Genomic DNA, 18,994 nt, shown 5'->3' on the forward strand with positions numbered 1-18,994 from the left:
TTTTAATTTTTCTAAAAAATGATTCCACCACTTTACACTGAACTTTATATAGAGCAAAACGACCATCAAGAGAAACAACTATTTCTGGAAGTTTGGGGAGTCTAAAGTGCCGTTTCATATTTTAAGAAAAGCTTCAACAAGTTCAAGAAATGGAAAAAATAGCAAGGAATCTTCCTGAAGAGAACAATTCAAGAAATCTTAGACAGAATGTATCTACTATTGTCACTCTGATTCGAAGAGGTGTATACTTTCACTTTTTAAAAAAGTTGGTAAAATTTTAGAGTTTTAGAGTAAGATTTGGTGAATTCCCACACGGAGATCCCCAGTCTGTCTGCCCTCTTCTTAGAAGCCTCTTACAGTTGAATATACGGTTATGGAAAGCTCTAGGTGCCAATGACGCGCCTAGAATTGCACCTAGATAGAGAGAAGATGTGAGTGCACTCATTTGGGTAGCAATTCATTTCACTACAATTGACTTTCAGTAGGTGCTACGAGGAGAGTCTAACCTTGCCTATTTCATTGTTGTGCAGCTAAAATTTAGTAAAATTCCCAAGTTTAAAGAAACGTTTAACTTTGAAAATTGTAAGAAACATTTCGTGTAAGGGTTCGCGCCAGATTTCTAAAAATTAAATAAAAGAGGGAGAGCTCTTTAGATAGACATTAGAGCTCTGTTTAGAGTGTGAAGAAGAAAATGAAAATTGAGTAGAGCAGTAGATATATATGGTATTGCTTGAAAGATTAAAATTGTGGTCAAGTAGCGAGCTGGCCACTAGTTCAAATAAACACTGACAGAGAGGTTCTAGTGCTGTTACATAAAACATGTCAACTAGGGAATACTCATTTTCTTGTCCGTTGAGAAATAGAGAGAGGCCCTCTATTTTATTATTGAACGTCGCCGAACCGCTACTAGTCGACCCTCTTCACACAAGTCATTACACCGTCTTGTGACAAGAACTCAGTCAGTCCTCTATCTCCACAAGTCGGCATCCATTAACTCCAATACTTAAATTATAATTGTATTTTCAATTTCAGTTTTTTGATATTCAATATTTTTAAGTTATGTTCAATTGTAATAAAAACTGTTTATTAACACAAACTTAGAAGTTTTGCAGGAAGTTGAAACAAACTAACTAACAAAGCTAATAAAATAACTAAATAATAAAAATGGTAGTAATGAGTACGTTAATTTCCTTTAGTTTGGTAAACAGTGCGAAGCTAAAGAAGAACCTAAAGACACAGGATCCAATAAATCAATTTTAAACATTTATCTCACATAAATAGCTAATTTCACATGGCGGAAAAGAACTAAAAAGAAAAAATCCGCAACAGCACGATTCAGAAATTAATAGTTGATCGTCTCTCCCCAACCTGGCTCATAAACCCAGACTACTCGCTCATTTTGTGCGGAGAACAAAATTTTACTGCGGTGGAATTGAAAGCAGGAACTACGGTAGAACAGGAATACCGAACAGGAATTGAATTATTGGTACAAAGACGGGTCAAACAGTTTAATATCAATAGTTTACTCTTGGAGGAAAGAAATGGTTAGTTATTTTTTAATATTCCTCAAAATAAAAGAGCCAAAAACCAGGGTTTTGATGCACCCTAATAATAAAAATAATTTATGGAAACTGATTGAAAGTATTTTGGGTTTCCGGAAACTTTAATTTATTGACAGGAAGAATGAATCAGAGAAGACCAGCAGAGAGGGCTCCCTCTCTCAAATCTAAAATAGAACCTAGATTCCCATAGGAGACCTATCATTAGTTAAAGCTGTGTAACTGGGCTAAATTTCGCTTCTTTCCCAGACAGAGAGCAAACACTTTCTTTTTATCTCTAGTGAAGAAAGTTGTACAAAGAAAATATAAAATTTTATAGCCAATAACAGAAAAGGCAAGGGAAGTCTAACTTCTTAATGCTTATATCCTCTGTACAGAGCTTACTCCTTCTTTAATATTCTCAAGAGTTTTGTACCAACTTCAATTCTACGTGACTACTTTGGTCAGGCTGTGTGCACTCTCCTACACCAATTCTCATTTTTTTTTTCATTCTTACACGATTATTATGACCTAATTTTAAACTATAAGAGCGTTTTACTTCTGCTTTGAGGAATTAATGAAGGCTTTACAAATCTTTAAAATTCAGTTTTTACCGGAAACATCTTTGCGGTACCGTTTAAAAACAGGATAGCTCAAAAACAAAAACATCTGGAGTGAAACGTTGCACGACATTTTTCGCCTGCAATTCTAACTCACACATTTCTTCGTAAATTCGGAATAAGAATTCTGACCAACAATACAGAATTAGCAAAAGAGGCTGAAATTATACTTTAGAAAATGGAGCGTCCTCCTACCCTCTCTCAGAATTTTTCTACCAAAATCATCCGGTTAAAAGTTACATATCTAAATGTATGCAACCTACATAGAGCGCTAAGATAAGTCGTAGAAGCCAATACTAAAATATCTCAGAGTGATTCTTTAACAACAAGGACATTCATTCGCCTTCATGAACCTGCTACAACCACATTGTTCGTCTTAGTTTAATTCCACTGTACGGCAGCATGTCCTACTTACAGGCGCAATACAAGCGATTGCTTCGAAAAAATTACGACATTTCGAAGTGGTTATCGTGGAAGATTAGGGACTAGATACTAAAGTAGTATGAAAGGACCTAAGCTAAAAGTAGCAATCTTTAAGGCGAGAAGGGCTCAGTTAATCTCGGTAAACTTCACTGTTCTACCAGAAATGTGTTGAATGTAAACACCACTGAAAACACAAAAGAATAAACCATTATTAACAGAAAAGGCATTAAAAGAATTCCTAGGATTTCAAGCCTGAAAGAAATCTCTTAACCGTAAGTACGATTCTAACAATAAGTTTCTGTGATTTTGAGTTATTCCAAATTGATTGTAATATTGTGATATATTGAATACACGGAAAAGCCATTGTTTAGTCAAATATATACAGTGACTCCCATTAATATTGGCACACCTATTACAAAATGATTTAAAAGGAAAATGAAAACAACATACAAAAGTTTGGAATTTTTTTTTTTTTAATAACATTAGCAACATCTGTATAAATTATATATAAGTATAAATCGATGAAATTCCAAACTGTTAGGTAGCACTTTTTGAAAAAGTGTGAAATAAGGCTCTCAAAAATATTGGGACACCAGAAGTGCTAGAGTTTAATTGTTCAATATTTAAAATCTCCTACTATTTAATATTTGGTTGGTAATAATTTAATAATTGCTTTTTGACTTACAATAGCCCTCTAACGATCAGGCATAGGTGAAACAAGTTTTTGGTTAATTCAGGTGGTGTTTTTTTCCCATTCTTCCAGGAAACATCGTTTTAATTCATTTTTGTTAGATATTACTCGTTTACTTAAATCACTAGCTAAATATTGCCATAAATCTTCAATGGGATTAAGACCTGGAGACTGCGGAGAGGTTTGGAATACTTTTGGGCAATTATATAACAGTCACTGGCGTATCACCCAAGCCGTAGGTTTGGGGTCGTTCGCTTGGTAGAATTTAAAAGACCCTAAAATACCCAATTTTTGGGCATTTTTTTCAAATTATTTTTTAATATATTACTATAAACCATTTTGTCCATCACTCCATCAACAAACATTAATTCTCCAAATCCTGATGCGGACATCTAGCCCCAAACCATAACTGACCCACCTCCACCCGGTGGTGCAGCTTTAAAACCCTTTAAAGTTGGCTGTAAATTCTTCTTTTCGAGTTCAGCATTCGCTTTCCTCCAGACCATATCCCTTCCATCAGGCTAAAAAATATTAAATTTTGATTCATCGCTAGAGTATATCATTCCAAAATTCACTATTTTCATTAAAATATTTTTCGGCAAATTTCACAACTAGCACGATTTATCTTACTGACAAAAGGATTCTTCCAGGCTACTCTACCATGATAGTCGTATTTTCTTAGCACTCTCCGAACAGTTTCTGCTCCATTTTTGCTCTCTGAACATGTCAAAAATTTCACATAGAAGTTTTGGAGCACTAAGTCGGTGATCTTTTCTAATTCTTTTAAAATATAACGCTGCTCTCTGCTGCTCTCTCTCAGAGAGCAGTCGAGGACGGCCTTTTTGTGGGATTGAAACAGTTCTTTTTCTTTTTGGTAACGCTGAATGATGTTCCACACAGTAGATGTTTTAGGTCCGATCAGTTTTTCCGTCTCTCTAACACTTTTTATTGTCTTTGTGCAAAGAAATTACAATTTTTCTTTGTTCAATCGTTGTATTTGTATTTTTGTGCGACATGTTACACCTGGCTTGATTTATATAAACTAATTTAATTATTAATTTCATATTGAATATATGCTTAAGGTATATATTTACCAATTGTATAAATATTCGGGCAAAACCTTGGACAAACTATAAATTATAATAGTGTCCCAATATTTATGAGAGGTAGAATTTGCACTTATTATTATATATATTTTTTTTTAATCTACCAAAACATTTTTATGTACTTATTTAAATAGTTTTTATTTAATTAATAGTAATTATAAAATGAAATGAATTTATAAAAATTTGAATAAATGGGTGCCACTTTTAATTCTCGTCAATTTTGAACTTCTGTATGTACTGTCCCAATATTAATGGGAGTCACTGTATATGTATTGTGTGGTGAACCATTTACGATTCTACAGGAGTTTGATTTTCTCTGACAAGGCTGTGGTACAATGGGCCAGTTGATAAGCTAGTTCACATTTGTTACTCTCTGAATTCACTGCAACATGACGGACATAACATAATTACTAACATTAGATTAGGTGTAACTACCCTACCATTTTTTTCATTTAGCTGAGCATTAAATTAACTTAAAATTCTTTTGGAAACTAATTTTACTAGTGCCGTGGATCACCAAATTTATTTTTAAATTGAGGATTATGATTTTTTCATTAGCTGGTTGTTTTCATTTTTTATTTATTTTAGTAAATCTATTTATCGTTTTCATTTTTAATATCAATTAAATTCTCATTCATAATACTAATAAAAACTTATTTCTTTTTAATTTTATCTCTTTCTAAAAAACATGCAAGAAACAACTGAATAAAAAATGAAAAACAGTTTATTAAATGGGCCCTGCACTTCAGTAGCTAAAGACAACACTGGGGGCTATTAGCACAAAAGGTAGTGGAACTTTTGCACACGAAAGTTACAACTGAGGTTATAAATCAAAATTGATCTCAAATTCTAAATTTTTCCAACATAATTATTTATAAATTTATTTAGGACAGGATAACCACAGATAAAATGGTAAATTTTGTTTCCAAAGTGCATTAAGGGCAAACGAAATCCTGTCTTTTCTTCATGTTTCAAAATTCAGTTCTATAATAAGTTTTCTTATTCTAAAACATTGTATCACTTTTAAATTTTGAATACTATTTAAATCGTTATTGTTGCTTTAAAGTGTTAATCAAATTTAAGGAATTAGTTTTGTTTCCTACTGAAAGGACAAAAAAGCGATCTGATAAAAAAACAATTATCTAAATGAGAACTTACCTTTAGTGCCACAGGAGTCCAGGATTTCAATTACTTTATTGATTTTCTCTGCATCATTGGGATAAGCTTTGTGAGCGATTTTCATGGTGTTTTTAGAATTGAACTTTCCCTTTTTCATCTAAAAATTCAAACAGTGTTAGTATAATTTTATTCTGTTTTACTTATGGATAGTTTAACACTTTACAATAGTCTCACTAAAGTACTGCAATAATAACATCACTAAATATTACTCTAAAATAAAAAGTTGATATATAAAAAAATTGACATCTTCGAGTGCGCAAACTAACTTAGGTAACAATGAATGTATTACATGTAAGAAATATTCATTGAGCATAAACAGTTTTTTATACAGATATTGTCAAATTTGTATTCCTCAAGAACCGTGAGTAATACTTGTATTATAAAAAAGCATGTGCTATCATGGTGATAATCAGTATTTGGCATTATTTCGTTATCTCTTCTCTGGTTCTGTTAGGACTAAGGTAGTATATTATGGCATATGTTAGGCACTTTGAAAGAGAGTTAGAGATCAGCTTATCGGTATTGATCGACTCTGTGCAAGAGAACTATTATTTGTCTGCAATAAATTTCTTGATTACAGGTTTTGCTTAAAATGATGGGCACCACATCCCTGCTATTTAGCCATTGTCCATTCTTCAAATGACTTTTTGCGAAGGGTCTGGATCTTCCGTATGCCAATCAGGACCTAACTTACATTCGAAGGTTCAAGCCCAAATGACTAACATACTATTAAACTTAGTTTTTATATCCAGTTGAAATTGGACATCTGAAACTTGAGAGAGCAATTGATAAATGCTGAAGTGGTGCTGGTCATTTATTGTCAGGGTCAAAGATCCATCCCTCGGAATCGTCACAGATCATACAGTGTCCTATAAAAGTGTTTGCAGGAAGTACTAACACGATCTGCACCTCTTCTAAATGTAAGAACTTCCTCTAGGAAAAAAAAAATGGATTTGCTCAGTTAGAGTGCTTCCTGAAATATGTATTTCCAGGTAGCTGAATTTCACCTCTCCTCCGTTAAATTTTTGCCCACAAAGGTGGTCTTATCTAAGAGATTAAGAAAGTCTGGAACTTTTTTCCAGGAAATAGAAAAAATACTGTAAAAGAGAAATAAAGAGACATTTTCAATTGAGACAAACTTAAGATTACCCAAAACTGCAAACAATTAATTTTTTTGTGCTGCAAACATCAACAAACTTGTAAGTTAACTCTAAAACTGTGCACGTTACTACTAAACTGCAACAGCGCTAATGGAGTGGGTAAACTTAGAGAAACATGGACTCACCACCTCTCTGCGATTAAGCACACAAGCCAGCAAGCACTGAAATCAAAATTAACATAACTTTATTACTCAGCCAACATTTCTTGTATACTCTGCAAGCTATTTCTCGTACAATAGCCGCCAGTCTTATACATATGAACTAGACAGTGTTCACTTCCTCCAAGGCTCGTATCTATAATAATTCTATATCATACCATAATACATATATCCTCTATCCTAGGCTCATAACCTCGTTTTCCTTAATTCGTTGAACGTGGCAAAAAAAAAACTTGGGACTCAGGAATGTATGTAGCTCGCAGTGTACGTCCCCTCCAACAAAACAAATTTAAAACCACCTAAATCGATGCCTCTGAGATAATTGTCGATAAGTGACAAAACTTTTATAAATCAAAATTATAGAGATGATTTATGGCACGAAGCAACTTTTTAAATAAATGCATTCATTTTATCAATGAACCAAACCACATTAAGATCATTAAAAAAAAATTAAAAATCGACGATAATTCAAATTTATTTTTGGATATTAAACGCACAATCGAATTTTTAACAATGAGGTCCCGCGAATCTGGTGTTGGCTCATCACACGAAATATGTGGCGACAATTTATTATTTGAAGACGCGTCAGATCCTAAGTGCCAGACAATAGAAATTTCGCGGTAAAGCATAATGAATAAGGTTTTTCTTCACTCCATAGTTTCATCCAATAACAAAGATAAGAACTTCACATGCATTTATAGTAAATTTCCAACGTTTCTATCACCACTTTTACCAAAGTCAAAATTTGAATAAGAATAAATCTTGAAGATGAATTAAGCACAGAAATTAAGAATTTGAAGAAATGCATACTTAGTAAGAAGTATCTACCTACCTTTCCTTTCTCAGTGGTTGGAATGTCCTTTTTCTTCAAACTGGCCACGTCACCTAAGAGCAATAAACAGCATAAATCTGGTGTGACTCACAGGAGTTCCTCTTGCTACAATTCTTGAGTTGTTCACTTACAGAAATATTTTTACTCCCTCAAAATGTCCAAAGCGAACAGAAAAATTATTGATATGAAAATTTTTTGAAATAAAAATAAAGTTTAGAGAAAATTTAAAACATTTTCGAAGAAAAAAATATCTCAAGACATGTGAAAACCCCATTGAATAATGCAGGGTAACACATTCCCAAGATGTTGACGCGCCTTAAATAAAAGTTCAACGAAAATAGAATAGCTGGAATAGTTAAAGCTATTTTAAGAAGTTCTTGAAAAATAAATAATCCATCAATAAAGTGGTAATTGAGGTTGTGAAATTTTGCAACATTTTAACCTTCTTTATGGTGTGAAGGAAACAAAAGCTTACCTTAAATGCTCCTTAGAAGAAAGCCTGTCCCCACCACCCCGTTCTCAAAAGTTCTCCCGGGAAAATGTTCCAAATAAAAGCTTTTCATCATCAAAAGTACAACGGGTGGACAAAGCTTTTTTTTTTTTTTAATTTTGTAATTTACAATCTGAGTAAATATGATGAGTATGAACCGGTTCAAGGATTTTGAATGCTGCCAGTTGCCCTGGCAGAATCTAAACTCAATATAGATTTTCAGCTTCTCGTGATATTTCTGTACCCACAAACTTTTTAAAAATCACTTTTTCAGGCTCAGAAGCCTTGATATATTTACCGGATATTTCAGGTAAAAACTAAGTCAAAATTTGCCATGATCGGAATATTTTCCTTGCCTAAAAAAGCAAAAATCTAGAATGAATCTCTCTCGCATTCCTCTTACTACAATTTCATTTCCAAAATGGAAATCTACATTTACCCAGACTGTTATAACAGAAAGCAAAGTAAATATTTGAAGATCTTAAGAAAGTGAAGAAACAATTTCTTGGAAGCGCCGCAGCAGCTTTTTCTAAGGAGTTTTAAGACCATGCAGAATATGATAACTTTCTTTCTGATCTCATTTTTAACACTAACAAGACATTTAAAGGAGGATAAAGAAAACGAAAATGATATTTGATTATTTTTTATTTTTTCAAAATTAGGTAACATTTTACTTCGTAGGAGAGTTAAGAAGAATTTAAGATGAATGTCAAGTGAATTGTTACAACATAAGGGGGTGTGAGACTGACTGTTCACACCACATTTTGAACCTGAATATTGAGTAACATTTCTGCAAATTCTACGTTCAAACATAGGTTCAGAAATTTAAAGATTGCAAAACTCTTATTTAACGGTACGTATAATTAAAGGATGGCGGAAATTTATCAAAATGCTCTAATACAATAGTGAGGAAAGTAGAAGTATGCCTAATTTATTCTCATAAATTTTATTATTTAAAAATTGGTTTTAACCAGATTTGGGGACTCGGTCCCAACTTGATTTACGCCTGACTCCGCCACTTGATTGCACTTAAATGCCACAGCGTTTAGGATCATACTACAGTTTTAAAGTAGCCGGGAGGTTGGAATTACTTGAGTGTATCCTCACATTACTATTATGTTTATCACAGATTTGAAGCAAAAAATCGAATTCGTAATTGTAAGCTACTAGGTAGTTTTGTAATAGAATGAGGCTGATAAACAATGCAAGTTCATTAATCTTCAAATTCAAATTAAATTACATAGATAAATTAGGTAATCCACGTATATTAATTTCATAGAACCAATTGCTCTTTTACCAAATTAATTACTTCATTAATATCTCTAAACAGTGCACATCTTATTAAAATTACAGATAGCAGTGCAAGGTGGCTTATATATTAGAAAGGTTTACTTTTTGTTGCGTGACTCTGCTGAGCGCACAGTCCGAGGAGATCAGCTGGTCTCTGCTGCTGAATGACAATCACTCGACCACTATTAACGCTACTCTGTATCCACTGCAAAAACAAATTAAACCTACATCACGCTTATTGTGATTAGTAGAAGCTCTTGCAAGCATTACAAATAATCTCTAAATTTAATGTTCACAGAACTTCAATCAAGTTTAAAAGTATATTAGCTGGTCCAGCATAGTAATTTCACATAATTCATGGGACTTGTATAATGTACCAAATATTACTTACAGAGAAAAAAAGAACTGTTATATAAGCTATCAGGGAACCAGACATGATCAAAACGGAGTTAGTTTGATGAATGCATAATTATTACCATCCATCATAACGTAAGCACTACACAGCAGCCCACAACAAAAATCATCAGCGATAACCTTGTTTATTTCTAGATATATTGTTGTTTGTTACTACATCCTGCCTTAGTAATATTTTCCTGTTCACATGAGCAAGTACTAGAGTAGTCTGCTGTCAAAAACAAGGACATTGACACATATTAAATAATTTACTAAACCAATACATCTTGAATAATATCTCTTTTTCACGGATTTTAAAGCATTGTTTCCAAAGTTATTTTTCTAAATGATTTTTCAGATTATTCCAGGATGTTTTTTACTGCCTGACAAATTGCAGAAAAATATAAGATTGCAAAATTAAGCAATTGAGCTCATAGATCTGAAAACAGTTTAGTTTTAACAGATTTCTTTCAAAGTTGACACAATGAAAATCATGTTTTCTTGTTGCTATTTATGTAAAAACTCGAGCATAAACAGAGTCATTTACAAATTACTCAATCAAACTAACAGTAACACTTAAGAAACGTGAAATGAAAACACAATTGGCGAAATGGAATCCAATAATGTCAGGGGCAATAATAAACTAGTGACTGCCTTCGAGTAATGGTCTTAAGTCATTAGCATTGTAGTTTTTGTTTAATGAAAAGTAATTTCTCGAGAAGAGTGTAATACTTGATATTCGTCATTTTGCTAGTGACTTCTGCCCCTCCCTGAAACCAACAAAATATTAATAATTATAAGAATTATTATTATTTCATAAATATAAATTATTCTTACAACAAGTAATTACTTTTCTTGAATTAAATTCACAAATTATACTTTAGCACATAATAATTTACACAAATATCGCTGATTAATAAAAGGAAAACCTTAAGAAATATTGGCAACTCTGTTAAAAAACTTCTGTCAGCGCTAAACTTGATTTGATTTTCTAAAAGTTAAACTCAAAACAATAAAGTAATAAAATGTTCCCCGGATTGGATATTATGTTGGAAGATAATAAAAAAGCTTTGAATTCCTTACACAAAAGTCTCCAAATAATGGCTGCACGAACCACAGCAACAACAGTCTACAGATCGTGGGATTCACAATTACGGCTTGATATTCTTAAGAAAAAGTAAATAGCTCTAGTTTACAGTAGAAGCAGTATGTATAAAAATAAAATTATTTGAATTAATCTTTTTAATATTATTTAAAAATTCCAGGAAAAGTGAAATGCCATTGGATACAATTGTAGACTGTTTAGCGGACACTATTAAATATGACATTACGATGCTAGATGACATTCTTCAGTGCAAGTTTCGTCCTGGAGTTGATAGATCAGCCTGCAATATTGCCAGAATTGAAAGAGAGACCAGAGCTTATCTGAAATTTAACGGTGAATATTTTACTTTTTAGAGGTATTTAAAAAAAAAAATATGAAAATTTTTCTTTTTTGTTTCAAACTAAAGCTTAATGACAATTTCTAGCATCAGTTAAAGTAGGAACTTAATTAACTAAAAATGTACAATTATACGAATTATATCCAAAGAAAGCCTGTTATCACCACCAAAATTAGGAACCAGAATCAGACTAGCTTAAAAATACAAGGATCTATTCTACGTATTTCTTTTTGTTTGTAATATCGAAAATTGAATTAACTTTGTCATAATTTATCAGCACAAAGAATAACTAAAATGTAAACAATTTTTAGCAGAATCTTTCGTTGAATTCATTCAATACCGTTGGTAAGACAGGAATAATGTGATGACCAACACGGAAGCAACGTTTTAAAGTGGACCGGATAAGGAATGTAAAAGTAATTTAAGGAAATATATGTTTATGAATGATGGGGTATTTCAGAAAATAAGTCTTCAAGATTTATTGGCTTTTCCAGTAATATAATTATGTCTACGGAATAATTAGGTTTCTCAAAATAAACGCCTCTCTTTAATTCCAGAGTGCAAAATCGAACCACTAACATGGATCAACTAAACATCATGGGATAAGAATTTCGTTAAATATAAACATTGAACATTTTCATAGTATATTAAGTACGAGTACAATCACTTATAAGGGACTTTATTCTAGCCTTTCGATTAAACACAGAGGAGAAGAGAAATTTAATAGAATTAAATAAATTTGAAAGCACCTGCAAACATTGGAAGTTTTGTTAATTAGTTTCAATTACATTGTGATTTTTTTTGAACCCAAAAATAGAGAATAGAAGACATGATTATTTTTGCAGAACGCTTCACTTAATGGGAAAGAATTTCATACCAATGGTTCCGTGAGCGATATAGTTAATATTGGAAACTACAAATTAGAAATGACAATTTTTTACTTTCTCTGATTGTGTTCTCCTCTATAAATACGAACTCAACCAGTTTAGCATCATTCATTAACGTTCTTTAATTACTAAGCTAAATGGAATGAATGATTTACTAATAATTGATTAATTGAATGAAATATTTATTCAGCATAAAGGAATTTCGAGATACATTTTTGGTTTGAAGAAGCAATTATGTTATGAAACTAAAATAAAAAATTGATCAATTAAAAGAATAGATGGATAACAACAGGGCTAGAGTGAATAAAGAGAAAGATATACCAATATCGATGGCCGAAATTAATCAAGAGAACACCTAGTTAAAATGTTATTGTAAACCAATGGGGATTGTATACACTCGCCAGCATTGAAACCCATCTTAGAAGAGGAGTTAATGTTGGGAAATTTATTATACACATCAATCCAGATTTTATTATGTTGAAAACCCCCTGACAAATATAATAATGATAAGGGCTCAGATCGGATTTTACCCATATTAAGGAAATTACATTATATAGAAGAAAATAAAAAATTTTAGAATTATCAAAATAGGTTTCTGCATGTATTAATTAGTCTAATTTTTGATTGCTTTACCATTAATTAATTTGTTTAAACTATATCTACGATTGTGAGTGTTAACCAACAGTTTCCATCCCCAAATGCTAGTTAATGTATACAATATATACAGGTCCAAATTACTTTTGAAAATAGATTTTGTCACATTTTTATTTTCTCATATTATTTACTATGATAACTCTATTTTTTAAAAAATACACTGGGTGTAAGTTTGCATTTAATTACCCTGAAGAAGACAATAAATTTACCGAAACGTCGGTAGAAAAAAAGAAATTTGTTGACCGCTTCTCAATATTTCCAAGGATAAGATAATAATAAGGGAAGATTACCTTCCTTGGATCTTCTTACAACTCACTGTCCGGTGATGACAATATAGTTCTGGAAAATCTGTGTTTTTATTGTCAAACAAACCCTAATGGAATTAATCTAATAATTAGTCTTTTGGCTAATTATTTGACGTTTTTTTGGGAACAAAGTTCTGAAGAGCTACTAAAATAAAGTTTTTTTTTTAGAGGGAAGGGTACCACCAATTGGACGAATACTCTTTTGGCAGCACCATCCAACTGCCGTAGAAATGCTGTTATTGTGTTATCCACCAAACAGCAATAGATGGCATTGTATCTACCACCATGTCCGGCCTTTAACCAAGGCAGTGCTTAGTTATTCAATAATTTACTCTCAGCAATTCTAGATAAATAAAATTTGTTGGTCTTACCTATCTAAATAAAAATTTTACGTAAGATGATGATCAAATAGATCGTCTAAATGGATTTTATTTGTCTCTTTCCAAGCTATCAGAAGGAAACTTTACATTTGTCAAGTACATTTAAGCGTTGAGTTTGTGAATTGGAGTGATAAAAATAATATGAACCGGATAATTTCACCTAAACAGATTTTAGGTGAAAAGTCCAAATCAATTCTAGCCGACAACATTATATTTGTAAGACATCCTCAACATGTTTCAACAGAAAGTGTATTTATGCGCTGAACATCGAGGCAGTATATCTTGAAAAGCCTGGTCTCTTTTTACTTAAAATAGTATTTTGCGTTGAAAAGAAGTATGCCCAAATGCAAATTAATGTTTCTGTTGTTACCTAGAATTAAGACATTTTCTGATAACTTTGTTATATAACTGTAAAGCTCGAAGAAGATATTAAATGCAAAAATCATTGTTACTTTCTGAAACTAAGTATGCTAAATTCTGTGTTACACACTATTAAGTAGGCTACTAAATATCATAGCAATAATTTATTAAGAAGTGGTTCTTACAAGCATTTCACTCTCTTTTTAAGATTACTCTAATTAGGCTTTAAATGTTTGACATGTTGTATCAGATTTAAATTACTTTTTAATGATGGATTTCATTCAAATAATGATTTATTTTTTCTATTTGAAGGGGTAGAGATGATTGATCAGCACGACGGCCTGTTGGAATCAGCGATCATCCTACTGTTGGAACGTCAGGCAGAAGAACTGATGTCGAGAGAGCAAGTAAAATCTGTGTTCTATATTTATTATCTATATCATTCTTCACATTTGTCCAATTATGCAAATTAATTTGCTGTTCATATTTCAGTATTCCTAAGATAAACATGTTTATGCTAAGTGTAATGTGCTTTTCATTTTCTTCTTATATTGTGTTTATTTGTGGCATAATTCTAGTTTAATGTATTCTTTTAATCCTAGTCTCCTATATGATTTGAGATTACGAGAATCTAATGCAGAAGAGTGTTGGAACCAACTTAATCACCGTCTCCCTATTGTTGAGTTAATCAAGCTTCAATAAGACGAATTAATTAAATTAATTAACCAAAGTGTTAAATCAGGTTTATTAAGTGTTTTTAATAATGATTTAATTATCAAAATAAAAATGTTATCGAGTATTTGAAAGAAATAAGATTAAATCAGCATATTTGGAATCTCTTGGTGGAGCAAGGTGCTTTGTTGGATACTAGTACTAAAAAAAAAAAGTCAATAGCCTTGGTAGCCGATGCGCTACAAAAAGAAAAATTAATAATAATAACAATGATTGAAACTATCTTGTTTCCTGGTGTATAGGAGAACTCTAGCAGACCTAAAAAAGTGGTGGTCGAGTACGTAGAGAATTCAGCATTGATTAATGTTACCAGTAAAGCCAGCCATCCGAGAAGTCTGTTGAAGACAAACCAGTCCGTGTTGTAAGTACATTAGTGTAGGCTTATTTATGTGGCTGTTTGAGCCTGCACTTAGATTGTCCAAACATTCCCTAGAAACACTTGACAGTAAAAAACGGAAAGGTTGCAAGTGATTTTAGAATTTCTTCATACTCGATTTTAGCAGCATATTTAACGCCCTTAACAATTCGTAAGAGATAGAGGTCAGTACACTCAGAAAGTGACATTTTCAAGGAAATCTATTCTTTCTCTTTCACAGAATTACCCTTAACCGAATTTCCCGAGGGAAATGTTGCAGATCTACTAACACATTCTCATTCTCATCGTTACCTAACCACCCCCTCTCCCAAAAGTGCCGTTAATCGAATTTACCTGAAAAATAGTTTAAAAGAAAAGTTATAAGATCTCTGTAAATACTAACGATACACCAAGTTTAAAGATAGATAGATTCCAAACTAAACCTTATTGTGGTATACTCTGGTTAGTAACTAAGCAAAATTTCAAATTTCATCCAGGGAAGCTTAAAACGGATGTTTCTGGAGAAGTATAAAAATAGAAATTGTGCATGATACAGTAACACTTTCTCCTGCTAGTAGAGTAAAAGAAAGTGATATAAAAAAAAAACTTTCGGACATAAAATGTCTCACGTACTTCAGGGGTACTATGTGATATAAATTTTGAAGCTGGAACTATCTAAAGGAAGCTTTAACAACAGTAAGTGAATGGATCGTAATACGAACCGCTCTCAACTACACCAAATAAACACAGTATTCTGGACAAAATCATCGATGTTATCGTGTTCAACGAAACCAACCATGCATTTAATGTTAGTATTGCCATAGTCATCAGCACTAATATTATTATTTACTTTGCTGTAGGTTGAGGACGTTGAAACCAGGGGAGATTTACAATAGAAAAAGGACGGCCAGTATCAGAGATAGCGCGGCTCTAGTATCCAGATATCACAACTAGAAGTTATTTATAATGTATACACAAAATTATATCTAAAAGATTAATTTTTTAGCGAAAAGTATGAAATGGATGAAATTTTAATTTCGAATTGAGATAGCGTAAAAAGAATTTAATTTTATTGTGCAATTTGTCTTCGAAAAATTCAACAATATGCATTTTTCAGAATTATTTATAAACTGAAATATATTAGTAAATTCTTATTTTAATGCATGCTAAGGTTTAATTTATTTGGGATAGAAGTGAAATGATCCATTTGCATTTAAATTTATAAATTGAGAAAACATTTTTATTTAATTTGTAATTCATTAAATTTAGAAAATTAAATAAAAATTTTATATTTATTGTTAGCTTTAATACATCTGAAGTAAATTAAAACTGTCCGGTAGGACAGTTGTATAAGGGTTGATCATCAAAAACTGCACGAAAAAGCGTTAGGTTTAAAAACACCCAACTTTGACAATTTTTTTCTCTTTTTCTATAAAAGATAAAATTCCCAAATTTTCTTTAAAATATAGGGCAAATCCTCCTTTATGACTGTAATTTTTTTGCAACAAGCTAGATTTGATAGATATTGAGAAAAAAGATGCTCAAAATGAGCAAAAACGGCATTTTCAAAAAATGTTCTTGTTCTTGTTCTTCTTGTTCTTCTTGTTGTTGTTACCTTTTTTGTAAACAACGTAGCGCCTAAACGCGTGAACCGATTTTCATGAATGAGATGTCATTCGATTCGGAATTTTATGTAGATGTGCCTTTTGGGGGTCGCGACGCTGTACATGGAATGGGAGAGGAGTTAGCCCCTTTTATGTAAGGCCCCCTCCAAAATTATTATCATTAATTACTCTGTAAATCTTAGCCCGATTTTGATAAAATTTGGTAGGATGACAGGGTTTGGGCTCCCCTACCTAACATTAAAGCGACGATCTGCTCTTACACTTGTTAAGGGGAAGTATAGCAATCGTTTCAAATTATCGAAACGTAAACCGATTTTCATGAATAAAGTGTCATTCGAATCGAAATTTTGTACAGATTTGCACTTTAAAAGTCTCGACGCTGTGCCTCATAAGGAGGGGAGTTTGCCCCACCCAAGTAAGGCCCTTTCTAAAACTATTATTACCAATATTTCTATAACGGTTAGTCCGATTTTGATAAAATTTAGTAAGAAGAAGTGGTTAAAGCTCCTCTACGTGGCTGTGAAGTGCCATCATGCTCTTACACCTACTAAGAGGAAGTATTGCAATCGTTAAAATTTTCAATGAGTGAACCGATTTTCATCAATGAATTGTAGTTCGATTCAAAATCTTTGCCTCTTTGCCTTTTAGGGAGAAGTACTGTAATCGCAGTTTATTTTTCTTACTCCTCTTAAAGGGAAGTACTGAAATCGCAGTTTAATTTTGCTATTTACGTACAAATTACCTTCCTATTTTATTCAAAACGCTTTCTCAAAAAAATTGTTATTGAGGATGGTTTGGGGACCGCAAATATAATCATTCTTTAAAAAGATCTGTCCAGTGGTAGTAACTCCGACTTAACACCTTTTCAGGTTATAATGATAAAATTAAATTTATTATTCCCAATTTTAATAAAATCTGAAAAGCAGATATGTAACTTTGCAAAACATACAAAAAAGAAAATCTATCCAAAAGGTACAAAAATCTCTTTAACAAAAACTTACAGTTTAAAATGTTAAGTATAAGGGTTGATTAAACGCCAAAAGGTACACAAATCAGCTAGTACCCAACATTTCATTGATATTATTTTAAGTAATTTTACTACATTAATTTTCATTAATATTTTTTTGAATTTATTAGATGTTTCACAGACCCTTATGCTGGCCAGTTCATTCATTTTCTTTTTCTTTTCTTTTATGATTTAAGTCGCGTCAACATCAAGGTTATTGGCGCCCGGAGCTTTTTTCAGTGCACTGCCGGCCTCCGGACAGTGTTCTCTCGTTACAGACAACTCTGTCCATCACCCGGACAGTGAGCTGTAAGAAGCTCTTAGAAAGAGAAAATCTAAGGGTCAGCAGCTGGATTCGAATCCGGAACCTCCACGTGGGAATCCAATATGCTAACCGCATAGCTAATCCCTTCCCTTCGTTCATTCATAATATTTTATTTTTTTGTTATAATTATGATAAAATGTATATTATATTTTCGTAATTAAATAGGTACTTTATTTTAGCTTTATTCCAAATTATTCTTCTGATTTATCTTTATTATGCTCTTTATTCTGAATAGTCACATATATCGTATGTATGTACATGCACGTTAAAGTAAAAAAAGACAAAGGCAGAGTCGGCTACTATTTAAATTTGAATCACGGATTTAAAACAATATTTCAGTCTAGAATTCGTCTTTCCGAAGTATTTGTGAGCACAAATAACGCGTAGGTAATATCAAGTAAATTATTCAACAATAATTATTCATTTCTCAATTGTAATTTAATGTAGTCCCTCTAATTTTACTTATAGTAAAATACTGGAATAATTATGTTAGCTGTCATAAAAATATGCATATCTTATTTATCTTATTACAGTCATTCTAAGTTAAATGGTGTTCTACTTGAACAAATATTTTGTAGATTAAAATGGCCAGCATAAGGGTCTGTGAAACATCTAATAAATTCAAAAAAATATTAATGAAAATTAATGTAGTAAAATTACTTAAAATAATATCAATGAAATGTTGGGTACTAGCTGATTTGTGTACCTTTTGGCGTTTAATCAACCCTTATACTTAACATTTTAAACTGTAAGTTTTTGTTAAAGAGATAATATAATCTAGTATGGGAAAAAAGTAAATATGTAAATACGAAAATAACAAACTAGTTCACAATGAAAAGCGTGTGCGAGGCCATATTGAAAGCTGCGGTGTCCGAGTGGTTAAGGAGTTGGACTCGAAATCCAATGGGCTATGCCCGCACAGGTTCGAATCCTGTCCGCAGCGTTCATTTTTTTTTTTTTCTATTTTTTGTTTATATTTATTGTAATACTTTCTGTGAATTATTTTCCAAGTTAAGTTTTAAGTTTTATTTCTTAATGGTCTT

General features: G+C 32.1%; 2 protein-coding genes and 1 non-coding gene across 4 annotated transcripts; 2 read left to right on the plus strand and 1 right to left on the minus strand.

The window, feature by feature from the left end:
- Positions 1 to 453: 453 nt before the first annotated feature.
- LOC141453646 (general odorant-binding protein 19d-like) lies at positions 454 to 10,034 on the minus strand. Its single transcript, XM_074127112.1, has 6 exons — positions 9,879 to 10,034; positions 9,590 to 9,692; positions 7,708 to 7,760; positions 6,843 to 6,878; positions 5,537 to 5,654; positions 454 to 4,760 (listed from the first exon to the last, which is right to left on the minus strand). The coding sequence occupies exons 1-6, from the start codon at positions 9,921 to 9,923 to the stop codon at positions 4,675 to 4,677; spliced, it is 441 nt and encodes a 146-aa protein (XP_073983213.1). The 5' UTR covers positions 9,924 to 10,034; the 3' UTR covers positions 454 to 4,674.
- Positions 10,035 to 10,784: 750 nt separating this feature from the next.
- LOC141453643 (uncharacterized) lies at positions 10,785 to 17,557 on the plus strand. Of its 2 annotated transcripts, XM_074127108.1 has the most exons (5): positions 10,816 to 11,057; positions 11,146 to 11,318; positions 14,221 to 14,315; positions 14,883 to 15,001; positions 15,856 to 17,557. In XM_074127108.1, exons 1-5 carry the CDS (start codon positions 10,906 to 10,908, stop codon positions 15,947 to 15,949), a joined length of 633 nt encoding a protein of 210 aa, XP_073983209.1. In that variant the 5' UTR covers positions 10,816 to 10,905; the 3' UTR covers positions 15,950 to 17,557. The 2 variants fall into 2 exon arrangements, with proteins under 2 accessions (XP_073983210.1, XP_073983209.1); XM_074127109.1 differs by lacking the exon at positions 14,883 to 15,001 and having other exon boundaries at positions 10,785 to 11,057.
- Positions 17,558 to 18,812: 1,255 nt separating this feature from the next.
- Positions 18,813 to 18,894, plus strand: TRNAS-CGA (transfer RNA serine (anticodon CGA)). Its single transcript has one exon. It is a non-coding gene; the product is annotated as a tRNA-Ser (tRNA).
- The last annotated feature ends 100 nt before the right edge of the window (positions 18,895 to 18,994 follow it).

This window comes from Rhodnius prolixus, unplaced genomic scaffold, assembly GCF_049639745.1.
Source record: "Rhodnius prolixus isolate KJV_2025 unplaced genomic scaffold, Rpr scaffold_3, whole genome shotgun sequence".
NCBI lineage: Eukaryota > Metazoa > Arthropoda > Insecta > Hemiptera > Reduviidae > Rhodnius > Rhodnius prolixus.